Source organism: Phyllostomus hastatus, unplaced genomic scaffold (genome assembly GCF_019186645.2).
Source record: "Phyllostomus hastatus isolate PE091 unplaced genomic scaffold, TTU_PhHast_1.1 phas_scaffold_182, whole genome shotgun sequence".
Taxonomy (NCBI): Eukaryota; Metazoa; Chordata; class Mammalia; order Chiroptera; family Phyllostomidae; genus Phyllostomus; species Phyllostomus hastatus.
Window position 1 is genome coordinate 6,917,605 of NW_025334013.1, and position 27,524 is coordinate 6,945,128.

A 27,524-nucleotide genomic window follows, 5' to 3' on the forward strand; every position below is an offset into this window, starting at 1 on the left:
CGCAGAGACGCCTCTCCAGGCGCGAGCGGGCGGACCTCAGACTCATAAAAAGCTGTAGGATCCAACCAGCTGAGCCCGGAGTCCCACGACTCACCGGAGCCACAACAGCAAACCCGCGGCGGCTGGTGACGCGCGCGTCCTTCCTTCTTCCGCCTCTCCTTTGACGCTCGCGGATGACGTTGTCGGCATGATGGCGGCCGCGAGGCCGGGAAGGTGAAGGTGAGAGGGCGAACGCCCGGGTGGTGGGTATGGACCCGGCCCAGCCCGGCGAGACCTGGGCACCCCGGCCCGGACCGGTGGGGTGCTGGGATCCTTGAGGTTACAGATTCAGGCACGGGGGCGGGCATCTCCACTCTCTGGCCTCGCCGCCCAGCCCTCCTTGGCCCTGAAAGGAGGGGGCGGGAATCAAGGCGGGGTCCTCTGAGGCTCCTTGTCGCCCCCGCCTACCCAGGCTTCACCGCCACATTTCAACCCCTGCCTTTCCCCCATTTCTTACCCAGCCCTTTATGTTAGACGGCATTTACTCCGCATAGGATGAATGCCGGCGTTCATCACCGTAGCGCCTTGCGTCGACCTCTCCTACTTTGGGCATTGATTACACTCTGGTATAGGTGTCTGTGTACTTGTTCGACTTCAAACAGGACGGTAAGCCCCTTGAGGGCATAGTCTGTTTTGTTTTGTTTTTTTAACCTATCCCTAACTGTAGACCTAGCACTCACAAAGAAGACACACAGAGAATGCCGAATAATTCGCTGTTTGGATGCATGAAACCACAACTGCCCATTCCCCTCTCTTGTCATCCTTCATTGCCCTATTTCTTTTCATTTCTCTTGCCTTCTCCCTTTCCCTCCTCCCAGAAAGGGCTCGGATTATTGTCCCTCTCACATGGTTGAAACAAGTGAGCTTTGGAGTCAGAGAGAGGTGGTATCTCCGTTCTCAGCTCATGAATGCCAAGCTTCTCTTTGCACCACAGAATTGAGAATCTTTTTAAAAAGATTTTAAATCTTTTTAAAAAGATTTTATTTATTTATTTTCGGAGAGAGAAAGAAATATCAATGTGCAGTTGCTGGGGGCTGTGGCCTGCAACCCAGGCATGTGCCCTGACTGGGAATCGAACCTGCGATGCTTTGGTTCGCAGCCCGCACTCAATCCACTGAGCTATGCGAGCCAGGGCTAGAATTAAGACATTTTATATCTGGCGCATATAGGTTTCCACTAAGTTCCTCTTCTCATCCCTACTCTTCTCTCTGGAGTCCTCAGGTCCACAGCCCTCAGGCCCAGTCCTTGTGCCAGGCTGTGCTCCCTCCTCACCTCCCACCCCTCTGGATCAGCCTCTGCCAGCGCCCCTGCTCCTGGCCAGCCCATGGCCGGCCGGCCCAGGACTGAGTATGTGTGTGTGCGCACCCAGGATTGGCCGCATACCTGCGGGTTGGGTTTTTCCCACGGGGCACTTCGCAGATCGTACCGTCCTGCCTCACTGAGTCAGCCTCCCTCAGGGATGAGTTTGTTTAGCCTTGTACCGGATTAGACGTGTTCTGCACACCTGGCTTTGTTTTGTTTTGTTTTTTGCTGTCTGTTGACTTGTCCCTTTTTTCTTCCCAAAGTTGGAACTGGTGGCGTTAACATAATCAGTAGCCAACCTCAACCTGAGCCAGGACAGAGGAGAACGGAAATACTTCTGTCTTTTTGGCCCAGCCATGTCCACGGTGCCCACCTGGTGAAGGCCTCTCACCATCCAAAAAGTAAGTGGTGGCTGTGATGGCTGGAACTCTGGACCTGGGTCGAGTAGAAAGGGACACACTCTGTTAGTCGTCCAGTAGCGAGCCTCTTGGGTGGGTCATCTTTGCACAGAGCCGGAGTTTTCCAGCCTGTATTGAAAACCTGTCTCCTTTCTGCTTCCACGGAGGTGGGGGGGTACACTGGCTGCCAAGAGAGCTTAGTTGAAGGTGAAAAGGAGCTGGGATCTCAGGGCGCTCCGAAGAGTTAGTCTCCCTCGTGTGTTCTCTGTTGTGCTGGCTCCGCCCTCCCCCGCCTCGCCCCGGCAGAGATTGGCTCCTTATCACGGCTCTTCTTCGAGTCAGCTCTGCCTCCTCCACCCTGTACACTCATTTGTTTCAATCTCTCAGCTTCTCCTCTGCTCCAGTTGTGCCAGCAGACGATCCGGTGGATCCGTTTTATTTTCCCTGCTAGGAGTTGCTGTACATAAATCTGGGTAAGGAGGTGGTGTGGACCCAGGGACTGCGCTTGGGGTCCAGACACACCGTGCAGTGAGTTTTGCTGCTGCTCTCCCTGCACCCGAGGCACCTAATACCTCTCTACTAATAGCTGAGGTTGAGGCAAAGCTTTTTGATTATCTTGGAGTGCTGGTAATTTCAGTTTAGAGTTGGGTTTGGCTCTGGTCTGAAGGTAACAGTAATAACAACCTGTAGTAGTGCTGTGCCCCCAGCCGTTCTTCGGGTGGGAGTGGGGGACTGCCAGGATGCATGAGCCAAAGTGTGACCCTCAGAATTTTGAAACCTGTTACGTAGAAGAAGGTTTCTTCAGATATGTTTTTGAAAGGCTGCTTTAAGTACGTAGTTAAAGTAGTGTCTTTGCAACAGACCTTGCATCCCAGAGTCTTTCCTCTGCTCACGGCCTCCAGTGGAAGGGGTCTGAAGCGTCCATATAGTGTTGTGCAGACTGATTCTACGCAGAACATTGGGCGCACTAGGGTGCTATGGACCGCACTTTGGGAAAGGCTGCTGTGAACTGTCAGAAGCCGTGGCTTTAAGAGTACTTTGCGGCAGTTACAACATCTTGAAGCACAGTGTATAGCTGGTGTTGGAGCTGGACTTGGGCCCAGCTGCGCCTGGGGGGCGGGCCGGCCCCACGTGCCGCGGTGAGCCCTGCGGTAAAGTAGGGACTATCAGGGCTTTCCAGAGGAGGAACAGGAACCCGGCCGCCTCCCACCACTCTGGAAGGCTAGGAAGCCAGCAGGCAAAGCCTCAAGATAGTAGGGTTTCTTGGCTTGTGTGCTTATATTTTGCAACTTTGGTCCATCATACCACCTATGCATGTCTGGGTTTCTCTTCAGAAGGATTAAATTCTGGAATCTGAAACCATTTGCTCAAGTCTTGACTCACTGAGCTCCAAATACTAAGAAACAGATACTTAGTTAAAAGCTGCATTTTAAGAAAAAAGTGGATTTGTGTATTCCAGGGATGGGAGGGTAAGAAGGTATTCATAGTTCAAACCATGTTTCTCACAGTAGTGGGGGAGGAAAGTAGAAATGGAAGTAGGTCAGTGCTCTGTGCCAGAGACGGGCTTTCTAGAAGCTCATACATTAGACAGGGGGACGGAGCGCAGTAAAGAACCAAAATGTCTGGTAAGGTTGCAGGTCCTCCATGGAGACATCAAGGAAGGCTTCACGGAGGGGGTGATACTGGAGTTGGGTCTAGAAGGACAGTAGCAGTCAAATGGGTGAAAGGGAAAGAAAGAGGAGTCCAGGCCGAAAGCAGCATGTGCAACACAAACATGGAACCTCAGATGGGAGTTAATAACCAGACCTCTGTTTCCCCTCCTGAGTTTGGAGGGGTGAGAAGTTCCGTGTGAGCCATTTGGGGCGGGGCATGCGGCTGCATGTTGGCAATGGCTAGAGCAGGTCAGCTCCTGGACAAGCTGGAGTCCCAGTGGATCTTGTAACATCGAACCACTGAACTCTCACTGGTGTGCATGCCTTTGAATCTTGCACTCACTGAACACTAACACTTGTGGTTTCGTATCCTTCGGGCTTCCAAACAATGACCAGAACCTGAGAGCACTTGCTTCCGCAAGCCCCGCTGGCCTCAGGGGACCTGCTGCCTGTAAGCAAGTCACTCCTGGGGCTGAGCGCTGCTGGGCCTCGCCCCTGAGCAGACCTGTTTCCTCCGTGCTCTCGGCAGCAGGTGGGGGAGCTGTGGGTGTGTCCTGGGGTTGCACCTGCCCTCCCCGAGGGCTGGGTGCTGTCATCTCGCCAGCGAGTTTGTTGTTGCTTTACGTAACGTGCAGAGCTGCCTTTGAGCTGGTGCTGTGTCATCGCCGGTCTTCCCAGTCCGTGCATCACGCCGTTGTGCACAGGAAGAGTCCACGGCTCTGAGTGAGGTTCAGTACTTGCTCAAGTTCATGTAGCCAGAGATAGACCAGGCACGACTTGCACCCAGTCGTGCTGTGTGTCGTTCCAGAGCCTGTCACCTGCACTGCTGCCTCAGGCCCCGTCTCAGATCCCTTTCTTCCCTCCAGAGGCCTTCCTCTTTCACATGCATGCGTCTCCGTCTCTCTGACAGTCTGCAGTGCTGGGCCCCAGTGCTCCTGGTTTCAGCGCGATCTCCGTTTCAGCTTCGGAGGGACTGGGGCACCGCTTCCTAGTGTCCCTTCCCAGGGCTCTGCTGCCTCTCTCATTGAAGCTCTTGACCCGTGGCCTCCGCGCTCAGACAGTCTCCCCACAGTCGGAGGAAGGGAGGAATGGACGTGTAGTCACTTCTCCTGTCTCCCCAGAAATCGTTAATGGTGCAGAGTAATCCGTAGCTCTAGGCAAAACACATGGGTTCCCATTTCCCTGTGGGTCTGTCTGTCTTTCTGCCCACTCTTTGGGATAGGTAGTTCCTGAGGGCCAGCTTTCAGGCACTACGCTAAATCTGCTTTTTCCAGGTGTTTCTGCATCTCAGGAGCTTACTCAACACCCTTTGGCACCCTTTGCAAGTTTCTCAAATATGCTCACTCATGAGCAATGCCTTCTTGTTTTCTTTCCCAGAGAGAGGGAGAGGGCAGACTGCTGGTCGGGTGGGGGCAGAGGGAGGGCAGGGCCGATGGCGCTGGGATTAGGGCTGCTGGAGAGGGCGGGGTTGGCAGGAATGTGCTGGGCGTTCCGGAGGGTGTAGCCTGGCGCACCCACACGGCTGCACGCTCTGTGCCTCATCCTCGAAGGGGCCTTTCTCCTTTGACTTCCTGGGATCTGAGGGCTCTGCTGGGGAAGCAGCTCTCTATGCTGTGGGGTCTCTCAGGAGCGGTCTGCTTTTGGGACCAGAGGTTCTCAGCCACATCAGGTGCCACTTCTCCGACCTGTCTGCCCTTTTGACGTTAGCCAAAGGTCCCTAGGTCTTTGGCGTCAGGTCTTGCAGGCCCTGACACGTTGCCGCTCTCTGAACAAAGTGGGCCCTGGAAACGCGTGTGTGATTGCGTGAGAGCAGTGGTGCCGCCCGAGCCGGAACGGGCTGCAGTGGTGAACGAAGGTGGCCAGGGCTTATCCCAGGCGGCGGTGTCTGTGTCAGAACCCCCAGACCTGCAGGAGTGGGTGCGGGAGGGGTGAGAGCCGGAGCAGGGGCTGCCCCGAAGCGCGACTGAGTGCGCCCGCCGTGGGCAGCAGCGTTCCTGCGGTTCTCTCCGTGCGCTGGGAATGACAACGGGGCGTGAGGACCACCGCGTGAAATCCGTTGGTGGCAGACTAGTCGTTGGGGGTGGGGAGAGCAAAACCGGGGAGTCTCTGATTGGATGAACAGTAAAATGGAGAGACGCATCCCTCTTTTGCATTGGTGGGACGGAACAGTTAACATGTAACATCTGCAGTGGATGGAGATGGCGCTCGGACACCCGGATGTGTGCCGTGCCCCTCCCCATGGGAGGATTGCAGAGGTGTGCTGCCCTAGATGCCCGAGAACACGGGTTCAGGCAAAGACGAGCCCAGGGAGGCGCTGAAGCAGACCGCCCACCGCAGCCTGCCCAGTCGGGGGTTTGTCATCAGACCATCCTGTGGGGTGACTTCCTTTTTCTGTATATTTTTTTGATCACATTAGATTTATCTATAACTTAAATATGGCAACACCCAACAAAAGGGGGATACGGATGTAATTTATAGTGCAGCCATGACAATTTTAATGTTTGCAAAAATATAGGACAAATATGTTTTGTTTTAATATTTTTAAAAAGTTTTATTTATTTTTAAAGAGAGGAGAAGAGAGGGAGAGAAACATCAATATGTGGTTGCCTCTCAAGCACCCCCTACTGCGGTCCTGGCCTGCAACCTGGGCATGTGCCCTGACCTCGAATTGAACCGGCAACCCTTTGGTTTTCAGGCCAGTGCTCAATCCACTGAGCCACACCAGCCAGGGCTGGAAAAATGTACTTAAAATGGCGTGTAAAAATCACGAGGTTACCTGCGACCACGGAGCTTGTCAGAGTTACCGTGTAGCCAGCCCTCTTTGTTCACAGTGGAGTTGCGGGTTCGTTTGCCTTCAGTCTGCACACTCTCTCTGTGCACACAGCGGCAGGGAGAGACCAGTGAACGTCTGTGAGTAAATCACGGACCTCTCCCTTGAGGGTCACCCTTCCTTGTGCCCCCAACCCCCAAACCAAAATCTGTGAGCACTCGGGGCTGGCCGGGCCTGGGCCACAGAGGGTGGGGGTGGTGGGAGTCACTGACGTCGGGAGTCACTGACGTCGAGCGTCACGTGGCTTCCACTGCTGTCAGTAGTCCGCACCCTCTCGGGTCACAGGAAACGCGTGGGGTTTCTGTCCCGCTTCACTGCCTCAGACGCAGACGAGAGCTCCTGTGTGTGTGTCGCCTCCCGCGTCCTCCCCGTCTCCCCAAGGTGCGGAAGGCAGGGCCCGCCGTTGTTCAGCAGGCGGGGAGCCGCCAGCACGAGGCCTGACCTCGGGCCCGGCTCCGGGGTCTGGGTGCCCACGCTGTGGGCCTAGTGTCCTGAGAGGTCCCTTCCTGCTCCTGGGATGTGGCTCTGCGGCCCTGATCCGGTCCTGGAGGGCCCCGCGTGCTCGGCGGACCCCAGGGCTGGTCCCGGTCCCCCCTCCCGCACCCTGCCATACCCCTAGCGGGACGGCCCCAGCTGGGTGTTCGCGGGTCCGCTCACGTCGTCTTCTCTTGCAGCGCGATGTCCCTGTTCTTCTCGCGAAGCAACTCCATTGTCGCAGTCAAGAAAGATAAGAGACACATGGCCGAGGTGAATGCTTCTCCCCTCAAGCACTTTGTCACTGCCAAGAAGAAGATCAATGGCATTTTTGAGCAGCTGGGGGCCTACATCCAGGAGAGCGCCACCTTCCTTGAAGGTGAGACGGGCAGCCCGCTGAGCCGGGCCCACACTGGGTGGCGGGACTTGCGGGGACGGGGGGGGGGCGGGGGGGCGGGCAGGAACAGCCCTGCTCTCACGGGGCCCACACCCGGACGGGTTGTCACCGTCCGCGGTGCTCTCTCTGCTTGGGAGCACGTGGAGTCGACTCCAGGGAGGTTGGCCAGGGAAACGGGGGTTCAGTTAAGGTTCCGTGTGCACCGTTTCGTTTCATCACGAGTGGGGGAACCTCACCCCCATCTCAGACACGAGCAGGTGGAGATTTGAGAGTTGTGCGACACTTTGCAAGTGACGCGGGGCTCACCCAGGGGCCTCGGACTCTAAAGCCCAGGCTCTTCCTGGGGGTTGTTTACTCCTGACCGGGGAGCGCTCTGGTATTTTTAGGCAGCAGGACTATGAATAGGAAACTTGCGTCACTGGCACCTTTCTCACTAGTTACTAATCTGAGCCCAGCCCGCAGGCCCTGCTCCGTCGGCAGACAGGGCCAGACTCCCTCTCTAGGAGGCGCACCTGGCTCCAGGCCCCAGGGCTGTCGGTGAAGACCCAGTGGCAGAGTTGTGCCTGCCGTGGGTCTCCTCGCTTACGAGGAGACCAGGGGTTCTCAGGCCCCAGTCTGCAGAACCCTAGAAGTTCAGTGGGAATGCCCCCGGGACACCCTTCCCTCTCTCTTCCACTGGAGTGGCTTGGCACCTGGCTGGTGTACGGGTCAGGCTGCTCCTGGGGACAAGGAAGTCTGTCCAGTACTGTGGTCTGTGTCTGTGTTCCCCCCAGCCCTAAGGCCCGTGTGGTGGTGTTAGCAGGTGGGGCCTTTGGGACATGATTAGACCATGGAGGTGGAGCCCTCATGAGTGGGGATTTGTGCCCTTACAAAAGAGACCCCACGGAGCGCCCCAACCCCCTGCGCCAGGTGAGGACACCGAGAGAAGTCTGTGGACTGGAAGACAGTCCTCCCCCAGCCAGGCTGCCGCTCTGGCCTGAACCTTCAGCCACCGGAGCTGAGCAGCCCGTTTCTCTCGAGTGTAAGCCACCCAGTCTGGTGCCGTGTCGTAGCTGCCCGACAGGCCGAGACCAAGAGTGGACCGTCTGTGCCCTGCCCTTAGCATGGCGCTTGATGCAAGAGAGAGTGTCTCCTAAATGTTTGTTAAATTTAAAAATCTGAATTTTAAAGTTGTGAGTTGGGTCATCGAATTTTTTCCAGTTCCTTACCTGCCTGTTTAGTGGTGGCCTTGGCGTTCCTGCAGTGGGCACGTGGGGATGGGGCCGACCAGGCCACTGCCCTCCCAGGCCACCTCCCGGGGCCCAGATTAACCCTCTGAGTCACTTACCCGGGTGGTGCTGCGGACAAACGAGTGCCTATTGAAGGTTTTACAGCGTGGCGCCAGCTGCAGGGGAGACTCGCTGGGTGGCGTCTGAGATGCCACTTGTGCTCCGAATACTGTGGGAGTGTCCCCAGCGCTGGGGCCTGTCAGCCCAGTGGTTCTCGAGTGTCTCAGCCTGTTCGGGCTGCTGTGATAGAACACCATAGACTGGGTGGCTTATGAACACCAGACGTTCTGGAGGCTGGGAAGGCCAAGGTCAAGGCATCAGCAGACTTGTTGTCTGGTGAGGGCCAGCTCCCTAGACTCTGGTCTTTTCTCTGTAACTGTGTGCGTAGCCAGAAGGAGCTGGCCCATGCAGAAGGAGCCTCCATGCAGAAGGAGCTGGCTGGCTCTCTGGGGTCTCTCGTACAAGGGCACTAGTTCCAGTCGTGAGGCCTTCACTGCCGTGACCTCCCGAGGGCCCCACCTCCATAGGCCACTGTAACCATGCACGCCACCTGTAGGGGACATAAGTACGTAGTCCACTGCAGCAGGGGTGTGCTGGGGGCCGAACTCCCGTCTACTCTCCTGGCTGCTGGGGCGCCTTCCTGGAGCAAGTACTAGGCGGGTGGGGCAGGGTCTCGCTCGGTTGCTCCCACCTCTCGTCATTTGTTACTCATCCGCCACTGGGAAATATTCGTAAGTGATCACTCGCTCGGCAGGTACTGCACGCCTGCCGGCGCTGGGCGCTGGGAGCAGGCGGTCTGGCCCTCAGGTGGCAGATGGTGCAGGCGGGTGAGCTAGATGATTACACTTTGGGGAGGTGAGTGCCGAGATGGGAGAAGTGCAGAGAGCTGTGGGAGCCCAGACCAGGGGGCCCGACTCAGGTCGTGGGGGCAGGCTTCCTGGGGCCTGTGCAGTCCAGGCTAGACCTGAGGCTAAGTGGGGGTGAACCAGAGGGGCTCCAAGGCGGTGCGTTCATTCTTCAGCGTGGGGGTCAGGGGCCGGGGCAGCACGGTGAGTGTGGAGACGGGGCGAGGTGGGGCGTGAAGCAGCAGGATGGCAGGAGACCCCGTGGGAGCAGGAGGCAGGGCCTCACCAGGAAGGGCCCTGGGAAGGCGCACAGGTCGGCCAGGAGCCTGGAGCCCAGGCCTGCCTTTCCCTGCTCTGCCGTTCGCTAACTCGGAGACTGGCAGAGGGTGCCGTGTTTGAAAAGTGATCAGGACGGTGCCCGGAATGGAGAACTTCATGTGTTCGCTAAGTAATAAACATACCAATGATGGCAGTTAATATTTGAGTATTCATCATGCACCAGCCACCATTTTTAGCACTTGCTGTGTTTTCATTCGTTCATCCTTGCGATAGTCACACGAGGTAGGTACTGCTGTCTCCGTTCCAAGGGCGAGGAAACCAAGACCCAGAAGGGCTCGTTTGCCTGAGGTCACAGAGCTCATCCTGGCCCTGGAGCGGGGCCCCGTGGCAGGGGACCTGCACCTCAACCCACAACAGCAGGGAGCCGCGGCGGGCGCTCTGTCCCTTCCAGACCTGTGACAGCGAGCTCCTGCCTGACACCGGGCGCTGACCCACTTTCCATCTCCACCTCCAGACACCTACAGGAATGCAGAGCTGGACCCTGTTACGACAGAAGAGCAGGTTCTGGACGTGAAAGGCTACCTGTCCAAAGTGAGGGGCATCAGCGAGGTGCTGGCCCGGCGGCACATGAAAGTGGCTTTTTTTGGCCGGTGAGTCCTTGGAGCTCTCACGCCTTCCTTCTTCTCAGCTGGGGGGGGTGGGGGGGGAGGGAGACACTTTGGCAGGACCACAGTCTGCACCCCAAGGCGCTTTTCTTATTTTTTAAGTTTTACTTATAGCAAAATATACAACATAAAATTTACCATTATAGTTATTTTTTTCTTTAAAGATTTTATTTATTTTTTAGAGAGAGGGGAAGGAGGGAGAAAGAGGGAGAAAAACATTGATGTGCGAGAGACATGTCCATCAGTTGCCTCTCGCACGCCCCCTGCTGGGCGACTCAGCCCACAGCCCGGGCATGTGCCCTGACTGGGAATCAAACTGACCACCTTTGGGTTCACAGGCCGGCGCTCAGTCCACTGAGCCACGCCAGCCGGGCCCATCACAATTATTTGTAAGTGTGCAGTGCAGTGGTATGGAATACGTGTACACTGTTGTGCGACCATCACACCGTCCATTTCTAGCGCTTCTTCGTCTCGCAAAACTAAAACTGTGACCATTGAACAGTAATCCCTGTCCCCCGCCCCCAGCCCTGGTAACCGCCGCTCTGCTTCTGTCTCTGTGAACGTCTGTCTAGGAACCTCATGTAAGGGGGGACACACGGTTCTCATCTTGTGTGACTGGCTTCCTTCACTTAGCGTGACGTCCTCAAGGTCCATCCATGTCGTAGCGTGCGTGAGGATCCCCTTTCTTGTTAAGGATGAATAATAATCCAGCGAGTGTGTGTGTGTGTGTGTGTGTGTGTGTGTGTGTGTGCGTGCGCACCACGTCTTACTTACCCCCTCGTCCACGGCGGACGCGCGGGCTGCTTCCGCTCTCTGGCTGCTGTGAGCGGCGCGGCGCGGCTCTGAGTGCGGGCGCACGGGCACCTGCCTGAGCCCCGCCCTCCGTCCCCTTGGGTGGGTGCTCAGCCGTGAATTCCTGGGTCACACGGTGGTTCTGTCTTCAACTTTCTGAGGAACCTGCGTCCCGTTTCCCACAGCGACCTCACTGTTTTACGTTCCCACGGGCAGCGTGCGGCGCTCAGTCTCCCCACGCCCCCCAGCACTGGTCTCCTCTCCCTCCGACGGCAGACGGCAGCGTGGTGCCGCGGCCGAGCGGAGCTGCTCTCGGGCACCAGCATCTGGAAATGGGCGTGGCAGCCAAGGGCGCTGCCACCTTCTCCCCGTTGCCGGCAGTTAGCAGCTGGAATGGATGCAGTGGGACTTCACATGGGAGGGGGAGCCCATGGCAGCACATGGGAGAAGGACGGCAAACAGGCCTTTTGTGGAAAACCAGGGACGTTGGGTCATTCAGCCGAGGTCTCTTAGACTGGGGATGTCAGCGGTTTCAAATGGAAGGAGCGGGTCTCCTTCAGGCGGTCTCCACAGTGGTGCTGAGGGGCTCACGGTCGGTGGCAGGTCTCTCTAGGGACAAGCTAGGTGCCGTCATGCTGGCACCGCTCGGTGTGAGTCCTGTGCGCGGTGGTCTGCAGTGATGAACCAGGGTGCAGCCCAGCACAGGCTGGGGGGCCTGTCCGACCACGTTCACAAACCCGGCGCGCCCCTGCCCGTCTGGGCACCGGCGTCGCTGCAGAGAACAGGACTCTGGACCCCCAGGCTGGCGACTTCCTTGTGAAAGCCCGGACGCAGGCGCTGGCGGCTTCGCTGACCGCCAGGCTCTCCGTCCCGCAGGACGAGCAACGGGAAGAGCACCGTGATCAACGCCATGCTCTGGGACAAAGTTCTGCCCTCCGGGATCGGCCACACCACCAACTGCTTCCTGCGGGTGGAGGGCACGGATGGCCACGAGGCCTTCCTCCTCACCGAGGGCTCCGAGGAGAAGAGGAGCATCAAGGTGAGGGGCTGTGCAGGGACTGGGGTGGAGACCCACCTTTCACCCAGGGCACCCTGGCGGGTGAGTGTGGGCCTAACCTGAGCAGCTCTATGGTACCTCCAAGGAGAGGGCGGGGCCCCAGTGGTGGACCGTGGGGAGCCCTGTGCCCTGGCTGTGGAGGAGGCGTTGGGGGTGGGGGGGGTGGTAGGTCAGAAACCGGAGCACCAGGAACCGGAAGTCCTGGGTTCCTGCAGATCGCCCAGCAGGCCATCTGGCTTTCTCTTCCCATGAAGGGAGCATGTGCCTTGTTCTTCTTGGGGACGTTGCCAGAGAGCGCTTCCTGCCTTGGCTCTGTGCTTCTGGCGCACCAGCTGGGCCTTGTGCATTTTACTTCCTCTCAGAGCCAGTTGCATTTTTGTTTGGGGCCAGATGCTCATTTTGGTTCATAAAGAATTGATGCAGAACACCATCAGCTTTAGGACGGTATCTAAGAAGAAGCTTAGTAAAGGAGTGAAGGATCGTTGGTTCTGACTGGCGACTCCCAGCCCTTGACTTGTAATGTGTGAAATGAAGGGAAAGGGGTGGCAGGGTGGGCGGCTGTCTCGGGCCACTGCGCCGCACCGGGCAGCGCGGGGAATCTGGCTGGTGGCTGGTCCCTGGCCCTGAACCCCTTTCCCTGCTCCCACCAGACCGTGAACCAGCTGGCGCACGCCCTGCACCAGGACGAGCAGCTGCACGCCGGCAGCCTAGTGAGCGTGATGTGGCCCAACTCCAAGTGCCCTCTGCTGAAGGACGACCTCGTGCTGATGGACAGGTGAGAGGGGAGGGGCCTCCCTGGGACACCGGGGGCGGGGGGGACTGGGTGTCTTCTTTCTTGGTCATTCGAGCCAGCGTCCCCCGGGCCGTGTCGTTGCTCCGCTTACGTGACACTGCCTTTCGCACTGGCCCCACCAGATCCTCCTGCCTCGTGGGGTCTCTCCAGCATCTAGTGACTGTCCCCACTGGCATCGGGGCCTGATGATGTCCCGGTGGTGGTCTGTAAAGCAGGATAGGAGGGCAGCCAAAGCCCCGACCCAGTGTAATGGGGGGGGGCGGTAGGGTCCGTGCTGCACTTCATTTCCGTCGAAGAGCAGTGTGCTTGGCTCCCGCTTTGTGGGCGGGCTGCACTGCACCAAGGAACCCGGCACTGTAGTGCCCGTGGGGCTCACTCCCCTTAACCGTTCGTCTCCAAGTGAAAGCGTAAATGGTTGTGTTTTCGTAAAATGATAGATGCGCGTGGCAGAATGTTGCAAATGCAAAGTAAAACCCCTTTACCGAGGGATGGCAGGCCCCAGTGCTATCCCCTCTGCGGCCGTCTCCTTCCTTTGCTCAGCTGCCTCTGGTCTGTCCAAGCGGGAAGAACAGGGCGCATGGTCTTGAGCCTGATCTTGGTTTACCTCTGTCACCTCTAGCCCTGGCATCGATGTCACCACAGAGCTGGACAGTTGGATTGACAAGTTCTGCCTGGACGCTGATGTGTTTGTGCTGGTGGCCAACTCGGAGTCCACCCTGATGCAGACGGTAACCCCTCCTCTGCCTTCCCCACACTCCCAGGGCCTGGGCTGGCTCGGCCCCTCCCCACTGAGGTCCCTCCCCCCCCATCCAGGAAAAGCAGTTCTTCCACAAGGTGAGCGAGCGCCTGTCCCGCCCCAACATCTTCATCCTGAACAACCGCTGGGACGCGTCCGCCTCGGAGCCCGAGTACATGGAGGAGGTCGGTGCCTCTTTATTCAGCAGTTGGGGGGGCTGCCACCCGCCGTGTGGACCCAGCCCCCCTGTGCGTCTGAAAAGCATCCCCACCATATTAGCAGCGCGATTATTTGGGGCCAGTGCTCACTTTGGTTCATAAAGAGTTAATCGTCATAGAACAGGCTCAGCTTTAGGAAGACATCCAGGAGGGAAGCTGGAAAGAAGAGCGGAGAATAATAGGTTCATGTGTGGAATGAGACAAAAAGGAGTCGCAGACTGGTGACAAGGGATGACAGAGTGTGTAGTCAGCAGGCGGGCATGGGCAGTGTGACTTTGATGAACTCCTTAACCCTTCTGGTAAATTCCTTACCTGTGCGATGGATGTCATAGAGTAACAGCGAGGAAAAAATCTCGTAACATCGAGGAGAGCGCCTGGCCTGTGGCAGGTGCCCGCAAGCGGCTGTCACCGCCTGGGAGTTCTAGGAGCAGAGCCCGGGGGCATCAGAGCTGGACGGGGTTGTGTGGCGGTCCCTGTGGCTTTCCTAAACAAGCCCCGGAGGACTCGGCTTGTCACGGCGGAGCCTGGTTTAGGTTTCTCAACTCCCGCTCCTTCCTGCTGGGGCACGGAAGGGAGACAGTGTGTGGCCCCCCACAGGAGGTGGTTTGGGGCGTGTTGTAGCGTTTCTGCTTCCATATACATAAAACACCTTTGGCAGGCCACACCTGAAGAGTGCAGGGGTGGTGGGAGGCGGTTCACTGTGTATACTTTTGAATACTGAACCGTACGCGAGTGTTGCCTTTTCTGTTTAATCCTCGCCCAAGGACGGACGTGCTTACTGAGAAAGAAGGAGACAAACATGGATCGGTTGCCTCTCGTTCGTACCCTGACCGGGAGTCAAACCCGGGACCTTTTGGTTTACAGGACAGTGACCCAGCCAACTGAGCCGCACCGGCCAGGGCACGTTACCTCTTTGGTAGAGAAGCAGCAGTCGGGGGCCGTGGGCTCCCCCCTGAGGGGCCGCTCTCCCCACCTGCTCACAGCCACGCGTCTGCTTGGGCCCCAGGTGCGGCGGCAGCACATGGAGCGCTGCACCAGCTTCCTGGTGGATGAGCTGGGCGTGGTGGATCGAGGCCAGGCCGGAGACCGCATCTTCTTCGTGTCTGCCAAGGAGGCGCTCAACGCCAGGATCCAGAAGGCCCAGGGCATGCCCGAAGGAGGTGACGATGGGGCAGACTTCCTCCTTTTCCCCGATGTTTGAGATGTTTGCTCTCGTGCTGAGGCAGCCGGTAGAAAGTAGTTCTGAGACGGGGGGTGGTGGGAAGAGCCTTGAGTGAGTGAGAAGCTCTTTGCCCCCCAGCCTCTGTTCAGCCAAGTTCCCCGTAGGCTTGGCTCTGTGGATTTTTACCATTCTCCTCCGCTGCCCTTAGTTCCAGATTAATGTTGTGCAATTCTCCTAGGGGGCGCTCTTGCGGAAGGCTTTCAAGTGAGGATGCTTGAGTTTCAGAATTTTGAGAGGAGGTTTGAGGTGAGTCCTCTGATTCTGGTCCCTGGTGCTTTTGGGCTTCCCCAGCTGTCACCAGCCATGTCGCCGGCTTGAGAACCAGAGCCTGGCCCGTGGCTGGTGGCCCCCCTCAGCGCCCCTTGTCTGTTCAGGAATGCATCTCCCAGTCTGCAGTGAAGACCAAGTTTGAGCAGCACACGGTCCGGGCCAAGCAGATCGCAGAGGCAGTTCGCCTCATCATGGACTCCCTGCACGTCGCGGCCCAGGAGCAGCGGTGAGAACCGGGCCCTTGGCCGGGCCAGGTGCGGGGGGGCGGGGGGCGGGGGGTGCCGGGGGCCACCGGCCCACTGGTGGAGCTCCCCCCCCACCCCCCAAGAGCAAGTCTCTGGGTTCCCATGCCGGTGCCCTTCCCCAGCCGCCAGGCCACACTGGAATCACAGGGAGCAGCCTGGTGAGGGGGCCGCTGGTGTCTGTCCCTCTGGGGTGCGGCCCGCCCCCTGTGATGCCCCCCCCACAAGTGCATGCTGGAGGCCAGGCCCAGGTTGCCCTGAGCACCACAGCTGTTCTCGGAGCCTGAAGCAGACAGAACCCATTATTTTAAAAGAGGTTTTTTTTTTTTTTTGAGAGAGATTAAAATATAGGAAAGTGTAGAGAATAAGATAAAAACACCTTGCTTCCACCACACAGAGTTCACAGTGTTTGCTCCATGCTATTTTTAAGTTAAAATAAAACAGAAAAAGTATTAAGTACCTTTGATTCGTCAGCCCCTTGACCCAGGGTCACTCTGCTCACTCTTCAGAGGCAGCCGTGACCATGAATTTGTGCTGTCGTCCATTTAAAAAGTACTTTTTCCGTAAACCCTGAAGAGTATGCAGTACCGCCTTGCACGTGCTCTGACCGTACAGACGTGGCATTCCGTGTGTGCTGCGGCCCTTCACTCTTACGCATGTGTGTGCGTGCATGTGCGTGTCCTGACACTCGCTGCTGTGGAGCCCTCCCCCGTGAGCTGCGAATGCCTCGTTTTCCCGTTGGCCGATGGGAGGGCTCCTATCTCTGCTACTGCAAAGCCCACTGTGGTGCTCACCAGTTAGTTCATCTGTCCCCTTCACACATGCGTACGTGCCTCTCTGGGACGATTCCTGGAGGTGGATCTGTTCCCTTTGGGGTATATACGTTTTTAGTTTTACCCAGTTTTGCTGTGTCTTCCTGAAACACCTAAACCCAGCAGTCCGTGCTGGAACTCCATTCCCCCGACCCTCACAGGACTTCAGACCGCGTGGGTTTTTCAGGCTTCTAGGGCTGAGCAGTTTTTCCCGTGTTAGTTGTCAGAACTCGTCCTAACCCCCGTGAGGGCGCCTCCCCCACTGGCACTACCACGTCCTCCAAATAGAGGGCCGTGAGTGAGTGAGTGAGTGAGTGGCCACCCCGTCTCTCTCTCACGCCCAGAGAGGGAGCGAGCACCCACCTGGGTGTGCGGGTGAGACTGCCAGGGCCCGCTGCGGCTGGACCACCGCCTCGGCCCACGCAGGCTTTCTGGAGCCCCTCTTGTTCCTCCGCCTGGTCGAGTGGGGGCCTGGGTCTTGTAACCGGCATGCTTGCTCTCAGGGTTTACTGCCTGGACATGCGTGAGGAGCGGCAGGAGCGGCTGAGGTTCATTGACAAACAGTTGGAGCTCCTGGCACAGGACTACAAACTGCGCATTAAGCAGATCACGGAGGAAGTCGAACGGCAGGTGAGAGACGAGGGGGAGGCATGCGGGGAGACTAGGGTAGATCAGAGGCGAGTCCAGGGTGCCGGAGAGGAGGAGAGGCGCGCTCCTCCTCCTCGTAGGGACTGCTCGGCCTCCCAGAAGGAACCCACGGCCCTGACTCAGGCGTGCAGAGTCCTCCCTGGGTTCCCCGTTCCAGGGTGTGGCCCTGGGCAGGTCCCCTCCTGGACCCCTTCTCTGATCTTAGATGAGTGTTCGGTCAGCCAGTCTCACTCTCTTCCGCCTCTAAAGCTGCCACTGCACCGCCGAGCTCAGGAAACCGCCGGCTCGGGGGCAGGGCGCACGGCACCTCCGTCGGAGAGGTGCGGGCGGTGCCGCAGGGTTGAGCCGCGTTCTTCCTCGGGACCTCTGCGCTTCCTTCCGCAGGTGTCAACGGCTATGGCCGAGGAGATCCGGCGCCTGTCGGTGCTGGTAGACGAGTACCAGATGGATTTCCACCCTTCTCCCGTCGTCCTCAAGGTTTACAAGAATGTGAGTCATTAGGCTGCAGCACTCGGGTTGACCCCCCCTACCCCCCCATTCCTTCTGGCTGCCGGGGGGAATCTGCAAACACCGCAGTCCAGCCCCTGCGAGTCTGTGTCAGGGCCCCTCGCCGGGAGAGGAGACCCAGGCCTCACTCGGCTCTCGGAGGTCGCCTGGCGGGTGCAGGCCGGCCAGCCTCGGACCCCCCATCCCTTGGCCCCCTAGAAGGAAGTCCTGGCCGGGGGTGCGGCTCCCCTCAATCTCTCTTCTGGTTGCAGGAGCTGCACCGCCATATAGAGGAAGGGCTGGGCCGGAACATGTCCGACCGCTGCTCCACGGCCATCACCAGCTCCCTGCAGACCATGCAGCAGGAGATGATAGGTCAGTGCGCGGGGCACTCGGGGCTGCACGCGGCTGCCGGAGCTCGCCCGCGGAGGCCAGGCTGCAGCAGTGACCTTTGCTTATCTGTCACCTTTTGTCATGAGTCAGCTCAGTACCTTCAGGTTCTGGGGGATGTCGTCAGCTCATTCCACATGCAGACCTCAGAGCCGGCTTTTGTTACCACACAGGGCTGTCACCCCTGAGAGTGTGGCCTGCTCCTCGGTCCACGAGAGGCACAAACGTTAGCAGGGGTAGAGCCCAGGCCTGTGTCGGGGGGGAGCTGGCTCGCTGGCCCCGAGTGCAGCCTGGTTTCCGGGCAGAACCCTCTGCCAGCCGGCTCCCTCTCTAAGCTCGGCCCCGCCATGGCGTACGGGGAGCTGAGGTACCTCCCCCGTTCCCTCCCCGACAGACGGCCTGAAACCCCTCCTTCCTGCGTCGGCACGCAGTCAGATCGACCTGCTGGTCCCGCGGCAGTGCTTCTCCCTCAGCTACGACCTGAACTGCGACAAGCTGTGTGCCGACTTCCAGGAGGACATTGAGTTCCACTTCTCCCTCGGCTGGACCATGCTGGTGAACAGGTTCCTGGGCCCCAAGAGCAGCCGCCGGGCCTTGATGGGCTACAACGACCAGGCGAGCACAGGCCCTGCCCGTGGCGGTGCGGGAGGTCGGTCTGCGTGTCCAGACACGCGGAGCATTCCGGAAGGGGTTCCAGCGGCCAGCAGCCCCGGCACATGTGCCGCCGCCCTGCACCACGGTGCACCCCGGCCCAGGTTTCCCCCAAAGCGAGCTAGTCTTCCCCTGACCACCAGTGTTTGTGAAACTGTGCGTGCTAGCCGTGGTCTTTTGTAATGCACGTTAAAGCAACTATTAGTGCTATTAAGTTGTATTAATTACTTTCAAGTACCCGTTATAACATGTAACTTAGATCTAGATGACGTGAAGTCTCTCCTTGTGACACTTTACCACCCAGGTGTTACATCAGCTCCCCCCGAGCCCCCTCAGTCGTCACACAGACTGCTGTTCGTGTGCGTCCTCACTGGGGGGCGCTGGAGTGGTGCAGGCTGGCCACGGCTCATGGTTTGGGGCGCCCACCATGCTCGCCTTTGGGCTGGCAGGTCTCTTATGAGGCTTAGATCCTCTTTGCAACTTGCAAAGTCCATTGTCCCCTGTTAGGCCTTTGGAACTTGAAAAGCCGCCTCTGTCCCTGCTTCGGGACCCCCGACCTGGAGGGTCACGTAGGGTTCCGTTGAATGAGACCCATTCTTCTCACCCCTCCCCCGGTTTCTCTCTTCAGGTCCAGCGTCCCGTCCCCCTGACGCCAGCCAACCCCAGCATGCCCCCCCTGCCGCAGGGCTCCCTCACCCAGGAGGAGCTCATGGTTTCCATGGTCACTGGCCTGGCCTCCCTGACGTCTCGGACCTCCATGGGCATCCTGGTTGTTGGAGGAGTGGTCAGTGACAAGTCCCGCTCGGGCGGGGTTGGGGGGCAGTAGGGCATGGCACCGGTGGCCCCTGGGCTGGCACAGCGTCTTCACCGCCACCAGTCCCTGCCCTCGTCACCGGTCTGCAGGGAGCCGCGCGGCCTCGGTCCTTTGACCCGTGTGTGTGCCCGCTGCCTTGTCTCGCTCGGCCGGCATTTAGGGGGCACCACTCCCACTGGGCAGATGAGGGAAGCCTGTGGTTAGCTTGCCAAAGACACCGGCAAGGGCTTGGACTCTGGCCCTGCCTGACTCTCAGGCAGCGTTCTTCCCTCTGTGGGGCTGCACCGCGTGGTGGGCAGGGAGGGACCCGCGAAGTGGACAGGCCTGGGTTCTGGCGGGGGGGGGGGGGGGCGCGACCGGGAGCCCCTCACTTGTAGGCAGGGAGTCAGGAGCAGGCTTGAAAGGGTTTAAGACGAGGCCAGGCCCGGCCCCGAACCCTGTCTCTCCATCTGCTGGGCTTACGGCCCCTTCCTCTGCACCTAAGGCCTGAAATTGCAGGCCACCCTCTCGATCACTGGGGTATTTTGTGCTTCCGGATCCGAGAGACACCGCAGCCGGGGTGACTAACTTACGCCGTGAATTTTCCTGATGAGGTGGGCAAGTTCTCCCCATCCTGGGCACCTGATTTACAGAAGTGGCGGCAGGATGCCACTAGCGAAATGGCGTTCTCAGCGGGTGAGACTAGGGTGAGAGGGCGAGGCCCCGTCCCTCCCGGTCTGCAGAGGCGTGTGCTCTGCTGCTTTCGCAGGGGTGGCCTGGCCGAGGGTCTCCAGCTGAGGCGCTGGCGCCTGGTGGTTATGGACCCCTGTACACCGTCTCGTGTTGCCCAGGCAGCCCTGGGAGTGGGGCGGAGGCCGTTGTGCTGGTTTTCGAGGAAACAGGCGTACAGAGGCTTGCCCAGGGCCGTGCAGCCAGGGCGGCGGGCAGCACTGGAGCCCCGATTCCTGGCCCCAGGTCCAGCGCTCGTTGAATGCGACCTCCCGGCCGCGCAGCAGTTCCCCAACTCCCGGCCCGGAGAGAAGCCCCCGCGGAGGAGTGCGGTCTGGGGCGTGACACGTCAGTGTCCCCAGCGCACTGGTGCCTGGGAGTTCTGTGTGCTGGGTCTGTGCTTCCAGCCCTAGCCGCACCCCCTGCCGGTCGAGGGTCACGGGTCACGTGTGCACACCTGCATTTCCCTCCCTTTAACCCTAGAGCCGGTCCCTGCCCTGTGGGCCTCAGCAGGGGTGGAGGAGACAGGGAAAGGCGTTCTGAGTCGCAGCACCAAGGACTGGTGGGGCAGCCCGGGCAGGGACAGGCTGAGCGGACGGGCAGTCGGGGGGCAGAGGCCGGGACGGCTGACCGCTGTGCTCCGCAGGTGTGGAAGGCGGTGGGCTGGCGGCTCATCGCCCTGTCCTTCGGGCTCTACGGCCTGCTCTACGTCTACGAGCGTCTGACCTGGACCACGAAGGCCAAGGAGAGGGCCTTCAAGCGCCAGTTTGTGGAGTACGCCGGCGAGAAGCTGCAGCTCATCATCAGCTACACCGGCTCCAACTGCAGCCACCAAGTCCAGCAGTGAGTCGCGGCAGCCCCGAGCCCGGCGCCCACCTCCCTGGCGCAGGACTTCCCCCTCCCGGGTTCCCCTCCGAGGCCGGCCTGGAAACCGCCGGGCCCCGACGTCACCTGACGCCGACCCTCAGCCGTGCAGGGCGCACTTGGGGCCAGGGATGGAGGGAAGCCTCTCTCCAGGGACGCGCCTGCCGGGGCTGGGACCAAGTAGGGCTCTGGTTCCCCAAGGAAGGGGGACGTGGGAAGATGAGAGATGTCACCTGCAGGATGTTTTTAAAGGTTGTCTCGAGGGGCCTGCCTTGTGGGTGCAGCCTTAAATTCTAAGGCACAGCCCGTTCTCCGGGGTGCGTCTCCGGTCCGGGGGAGTGGGCCCTCCGGTCTGGGCGGTGGGTGGATGCTGGCCGTGACGTGGCCGGCCCTTTGCCTTGCGTTTTCTCCTCCAGCCCTTGAGAGGCAGACGGATGTCTTTAAAGATTGTGTTTACTTATTCATGAGATTTTCTTTTTAGAAGGGAAGGGAGGGAGAAAGGGAGAGAAACATCAGTGTGTGGTTGCCTCTCCTGTGCCCCCCACTGGGGACCTGGCCCACAACCCAGGCATGTGACCTGACTGGGAATCGAACCCTTTGCTTGGCAGGCTGGTGCTCAGTTCACTGAGCCACACCAGCCAGGGCAGATTTTATTTATTTTTAGAGAGAGGGGGAGGGAGGGAGAAAGAGAGGGAGAGAAACATCTATCGGCTGTCTCTTGTGTGCCCCCAACTGGGGGCCAGGCCCGCAACCCAGGCACATGCCCTGAACGGGAATCTAGCTGGCAGCCTTCCCGTTTGTGGGATGACGCGCAGCCCGTGAGCCACACCAGTCAGGGCTGGAGGTAGACGTTTTTCTTGGCATTTGGTTCTTAGAAGTGGAGAGAGAGCAGCTGGAGGTGTGGTCGGTTGTTGCCTGCCATTGGGCCCAGGAGTGGCAGCACCAAGAGCTGATTCCTAGGGTCTTGAGTCCAAGCCGGGGTTTAGTGCCCGGTGCTCCTGGTCCGCACGCTGTGTGTGTGTGTGTGTGTGTGTGTGTGCACGTGTGTGCGTGAGCGGGTTGGGATTGCACAGTCTCAGCACAGGGTAGGGAGGGTCCTGCCCATCAGGACTGGGGCAGGACAGAGCCACCAGCATGTGACAGATGGGCTCGGCTGCTGCCCTGCCCCTGGCGGGTCGGAGTTAGCCACCAACGGCGTCCTGCGAGACGGCCGCCGTGCCAGGCTGACCCTGACTCTGCCTTCAGGGAGCTGTCGGGGACGTTTGCGCATCTGTGCCAGCAAGTCGACGTCACCCGGGAGAACCTGGAGCAGGAGATCGCCGCTATGAACCAGAAGATCGAGGTTCTCGACTCACTGCAGAGCAAAGCGAAACTGCTCAGGTGAGCCTGGCCCGGGCGCAGCAGTGGGCTCCGGTGTGCGGTGTGGGTGCCGTGGTGGCCCCGGTGCTCGTCTGTGTCTTTGATGCGGACACACGTCTCTGCTGGGGACTCAGCTCGCTCCTGCGTGAGACGGTTGCCAAGTGCCGGCGGGGTGGCCAGTGCGGTGCCAACACCGGGGGCTCAGCGAGACACAGTCACTGCACCCCCCGGCTCTTGCCCTCATGGTGGTGGTGGCAGCAGAGGAAGCCAGCCGTGTGGGACTGGGAGGGCGCGGCTCACTGGCACCCTCTCAACGCAGCGTCTCGGGCACCTGGCAGGGGCTGCCCTGCTCACCCGCCAGCATCCCCGTGGGGCCGCACTGTCGCCTCCACTTTAGAGAGGAACTCGGGGCCGCAGAGGTTAAGTGGCTCGTCGGGAACCTCCCGGGAAATGGTGAAGCTGGAGGGGGAGAGTGCAGTGTGCTGGGCTCCAGTGCCCTCTGACACTGTCTGCTGGGCACCCCGGGCCAGGCCCACGCACCCTTCACTCCCTCCGGGAGCCCCGGAGAGGGGCTCACTGGCGTTTTCGCCCACAGGAAGCTGGTTAGGTGGCAGGCACCCGGCGGGACGTGGGCTGGGGCCCAGGGGTCTTTGTCGTAACCATGTTTGCTAGAGAGCGTTTTGATCTGAGGAGCCAGGGCCTGGGGTCTGGTTCGGGCAAATCTCTGAGCTTTCCTGTGTCTCGTTGCTCTCACCTGTAAGATGGCGTGAGCTTTCGTGACACAGCCGCAGCGCTGAACTCACGTCACAGTGCTCTGCAGAGGTCCCGGGCCCCGCCGAGATAACATCAGCTCACGGGGACCCCGGGCTTCCTGCCCCCACTCGTCACGGCAGCACTTGGGGGCCGCGTCATGGGGCCCAGCTCCAGCCCCGGGGACGTGGACTTCCCCTTCCCTGCCCGTGCCCTCCCCACCCACCACCCGGGGCGGCCAGTTCCTAGGGCCCCGCTCACCCCCTGGGGACTCTCGGGGTGCGTGTGGGGAGTGTGTGCTGCCTGCCAGCCACGGGCACGGGGCGAGCCTGAGACCGGATGGGCAGGGAGACCAGTGCCCGCCGGTTCGTGGACTTGCCCGTGGGCCCAGGGTGGGGCCGCCATGGTCTGCGGGTCAGGCCTGCAGGAAGCGCTGTCACCTCCCCGGGCCTCACTCTCCTCGTGTGTAAGCAGGGGGTTTTGGGAGGGGGTTTTGCCAAGAACGAGGGTTGGCATGTGATGCTAATAGTACCTATCATCAGCTGTTACCACTGCAAAATCACCATTTCCCCGCAGGAATAAAGGCGGTTGGATGGACAGTGAACTCAACATGTTCGTGCACCAGTACCTGCAGCCCGGCAGATAGTGGGCGGCCCGGAGCCGGCGCGCGTGGGGCAGGGCGGCGCCACCAGCCTCGTGGGGCCGCCACCCGAGCCACGCCCTGCTCCTGGCTGGCCCCCCGTGAGGATGAAAGCACCAGTGTTTCACCCCACTCTGGCCCTCACACACTAGTTCCTCCCCCGCCTCGCCTGCCGCTGCAGGAAGATTTCCTGGCTCACACCCTGACGGAGACTCGCTGGAGACCGTGGCCAGCGTGGCACCGAGGAGTCGAGTCTCGTCATCTCTGCCCTGTCGGGGCCACTCGACCGAGCATCGCTGGAGCGCTCGATCGGGTCCCGGGTCTCCCAGCACCGCAGAACGCCTGCCCGGGCCTGTCGGGGCGTCAGGCGCACCCACCTGCTCCAGCCCACACTAATGCTGACGCATGCGTACCTGTGCTCCTCAAGCGCTGCCCCCACACCGGAAGGGGCCACCTCGGGGGTGGTCGGGCTTGCTTCTCAGAGCGCACTGGCCGGGCTCCGGCCCAGAAGGCCCTGGGGCTCGCGTCAGTTCCGTCCTTAGCTTCCATGCTTTGTCCCGAGTGCCGTGCCTCTCAGACTGGCCGTGGTGGCCGGGCTCAGCACAGACGCCCTGGGTTATAGGCGAGGCGGGCCCTGTGCCGCGGGTGGGGTGGGGGGTTGGCTCGGGGCTGCAGAGGTGACCAGTGTGGTGAGAATAGCGTAGTGGGTCGTGCGTGTGTGTGTGTGTGTGTGTGTGTGTGTAGGCGTGTGCCCTCCTGACACTTGCGCGGTTGGAGGGGTAGCTGTTAACCATGACGAGGAGGGACCGGCCTGCCTGCTCTTCGTCGTGTCCCTCGTTCCGCACAGTCTGGCTTTATCGTTAGCGAAAGGAGGTTTGGTGCTGACCGTCAGAGGACGTAGCAGAAGGAGAGAGGGTGGAAGGGAGGGGACGTTGGTGGCAGGTTGAGAGGAGCGGGCCCCCTTTCGGGACGGCCGGAGAGGGTGGTGTCGGTGCAGAGTAGGGGCTCTCAGGGGCTGAGAGCCCACCCCACCAGCCTGGTTGCATCCCTGTTACGCCCTTTAAAAGACATGCCCCCACCCCCAGCTTGGCCCAAGCTGCCCTTGGCCACCTGTCCCCTGGACTCACTCTCCTGTGCCGTTCGCACTGCGTTTGGCCCAGACACCGAGTGGGCACCCCGGGGCCCGGCCTCCCGCCCTCCCCAATCCCCAGGTTCCCCGACCCACACGCACGTAGCCTGTTAACTGGGAAACGTTTCCACCGTTGGGTCTGGGTCTAGGGGTTGTTACTGGTTGAAGCAGGGGCAGGTTCCTGTCTCCAGTGGGTTAGCACTCTGGGCAAGCAGCTTTGGGGGACAGCTGTTGCAGCACACGTCAGAGAACGCGCTAGAAACAGGCAGCCTCACCCAGCAAGCGGCAGGGCTTAGGCAGAGAGCTGGGGTTCGTCCTGTTCCTTGGAGTCCACCTGCTCTCTGGCGCCAGGATGCGAGTGGGTGGCCTCTCTAGGCCCTGCTGGTCCTGCAAGCCCTCGGCCCGCCCCGTCGTGAGCAACTAAGGGACGGGTGTCCCCGAGTTGAGTGCTTGCGGGCCTGGGCGGCGGTCGCCTCACAGCACGTCAGGAGCAGTTGCTGTCTCGCAATTCCAATGAATTTTGTGCTTTTTGGGAAAAAAATATTTAGTATAACTAAACGTGAATTGTTTTGAATGTAGCCCCTGGGCAGTGTGCGGAATGGCGAACTCACGCAGTGAATAAAGTGAAACGCGCACCACCACCAAGGGAGAGACTCTAAAACAAGCGGGGCGCAGAGACATTCTGACCCGATGCTGCTGACCTTTTTCTGTGTGTGCGTGTGTTCGCCGGGGGGCGAGACACGCATCTAAGATGACGTGTTGGCCTGAATTACTTCCGTGTCGATGCTGATCATATCGGAAACTGAAATAAAGCTGGTTGGGAGCCCTCCGTGGGGTCGTCTCAGGTCGCTGCTCTGCGGACTCCCTGTGGTGGCGTCGCTGGCCCGCAGGTCCGTGGCCTAAGGTGATGTCAGCTTCGCCGAGGGGAAGTTCCCTCCACAGTTCGCCCTCGGACTGCTCACTCTTAGAAGAAATCTGATACTCTCAGAAGAACCAGAGGCGTAACTGATCTTTAAGGGGCAGGAAATCTAGAGTGATTTCCTCCCAGATCTCACTGCATCTCGAAGCCATTCATTTCTCACTGACAATGGCGTGACTCACACGGGTCCACCCTGGCTTGCCTTCTGAGAACTCGGTTGTGACCTTTTCTCTCTCTCTCTCTGTTTGGAGGGCCCTCGGGTCCCCAGCCCTCCGTCCCGAGCCCTGGGCAGTGGCGCCGCCCACGGCCCCCACCGCTGGTCCCTTTCAGAGGTCCCCGCGTCCTGGTGGGTGGCAGCAGCCTCACCTCCCAGGTCCCCAGGCTACAAACGTGGCGTCACCCTGGACTCCACTGTCACATGCTGCATTGAAACAAGACAAGTTCTGTGTTGGTTTGAGAGAGAGAAACATTGCTTTGGTCGTTCTCCTTTGCTCACTGGCTGACGCTCACGTGTGCCCTGACCGCGGTCAGGCTGGCGCCCTTGGCATGTCAGGATGGTGCTCTCCCCAGCAGAGCTCCCTGGCCGGGGTGCGTGGGCTGCACCCAGCCTGCAGTTTCTATATTCCGAGTGCTTCTAGACCCAGACCAGTGTTCCCCCACACTAGCCCCCGAAACCACCAGTCAGGTTACTGCCACCTAACTCGGCCCCTCCTCCCACCCCGGCCCTCCTGTGTGTGTGTCCGGGCAGCAGCCAGAGGGACCTTCACGTGCATTTTAAACAGAACTCAGGCCACGTTGCTTCTCTGCTCAGCACACTGCTCCAACTCCCCGTCCCACCCAGAACGAGGCCCAAGTCCTGGTGGCCTTTCAGGGTCTGCACTCCCTCCGGCCACCCCCCTCTCTTTCCTGCTGCCCCCGCTTCAGCCACTCCAGCTCCTTGCTGTGGCTTGGGACCGCTCAGCACACTTCTCGGTGAGGGCCTTTGCCCCGCCCGACCCTCCAGCCCCCGCCCAGTCTTCCAGACCTCGTCACAGCTAACTTAACTCCATGACCTCCCCAGCTGCAGAAATGCTTCCTCGTTCTCGGGGCCCGCCCAGACCACCTTACTCAAAATCCCTCCTTCCCTGCCTCCGGCACTTCTGAGGCCTCTCGCCCTGCAACATGTGTGATGCACGTGTTTTTCATAACATCCTCTAGCATACAATGTGTGATGTGTCTCTCCCTGCCAGAGCCTGAGTTCCGAAGGCCGAGGTTTCATGGGTCGCTGTGTGCCCAGCCTCTAGACGAGTGCCTGGCACAGAGCCAGGACTCGGTAACCAGGAGCTGAATCGGTGGGTCCCGTCCCGATCACAGTCCTCACATGTAACGGCCGTCTGGCATTGGGGGGGCAGCACAGGTGCTGCTGGAAACTTCCTCTGGGTCGTGCTGGGGCTTCCAAGAGATCCAGTCTCGGGGCAGGAGGGGTGATGGGGCCTGGGATGGATGGAGTCTGAGACCTGACATGCCCAAGGCTTCCCAACTTACTTTTTACCCTGGCCCCAATCATGATCCAGTAAACACGTGTGAGTGAAACCAAGAATTTGTTTAGAGAGAGGGGAAAGGAAGGAGAAAGAGAGGGAGAGAAACATCATGTGTGGTTGCCTCTCGTGCGCCCCCTACTGGGGACCTGGCCTGCAGCCCAGGCATGTGGCCTGACTGGGAATTGATCCGGCGACCCTTTGGTTTTCATGCTCACACTCAGTCCACTGAACCACACCAGCCAGGGTGAAACCAAGAATTTTAAACCAGTCCTTACTCTGTCTGCAACCCACAAGTGTTCTCTCCTCAAGAAGCAACCGTTCGCAGCTCCCTGAAGTGTTCCCCAGCTCTCGGACC

At 59.7% G+C, this 27,524-nt stretch overlaps 1 protein-coding gene across 2 annotated transcripts; it reads left to right on the forward strand.

Annotated features, from left to right (window-relative positions):
* Window positions 1–25,559, forward strand: MFN2 (mitofusin 2). 2 transcript variants are annotated; one of them, XM_045858932.1, is made up of 20 exons: window positions 1–219; window positions 1,605–1,742; window positions 2,127–2,212; window positions 6,896–7,074; window positions 9,999–10,134; window positions 11,818–11,980; window positions 12,649–12,773; window positions 13,411–13,519; window positions 13,605–13,712; window positions 14,752–14,905; window positions 15,146–15,213; window positions 15,342–15,463; window positions 16,795–16,921; window positions 17,324–17,428; window positions 17,698–17,800; window positions 18,210–18,430; window positions 19,095–19,250; window positions 20,635–20,831; window positions 22,098–22,232; window positions 23,538–25,559. In XM_045858932.1, the coding sequence occupies exons 4-20, from the start codon at window positions 6,900–6,902 to the stop codon at window positions 23,605–23,607; spliced, it is 2,274 nt and encodes a 757-aa protein (XP_045714888.1). In that variant the 5' UTR covers window positions 1–219; window positions 1,605–1,742; window positions 2,127–2,212; window positions 6,896–6,899; the 3' UTR covers window positions 23,608–25,559. The 2 variants fall into 2 exon arrangements, with proteins under 2 accessions (XP_045714888.1, XP_045714889.1); XM_045858933.1 differs by lacking the exon at window positions 2,127–2,212.
* Window positions 25,560–27,524: the final 1,965 nt, after the last annotated feature.

Bases quoted from the DNA above. Each gene is read 5' to 3' on its own strand.
- MFN2 (XM_045858932.1), top strand. From the start codon at position 6,900: ATGTCCCTGTTCTTCTCGCGAAGCAACTCCATTGTCGCAGTCAAGAAA. The intron at 11,981-12,648 runs GTGAGGGGCTGT...TGCTCCCACCAG, and splicing joins AGGAGAAGAGGAGCATCAAG to ACCGTGAACCAGCTGGCGCA. The intron at 17,429-17,697 runs GTGAGTCATTAG...TTCTGGTTGCAG, and splicing joins TCCTCAAGGTTTACAAGAAT to GAGCTGCACCGCCATATAGA.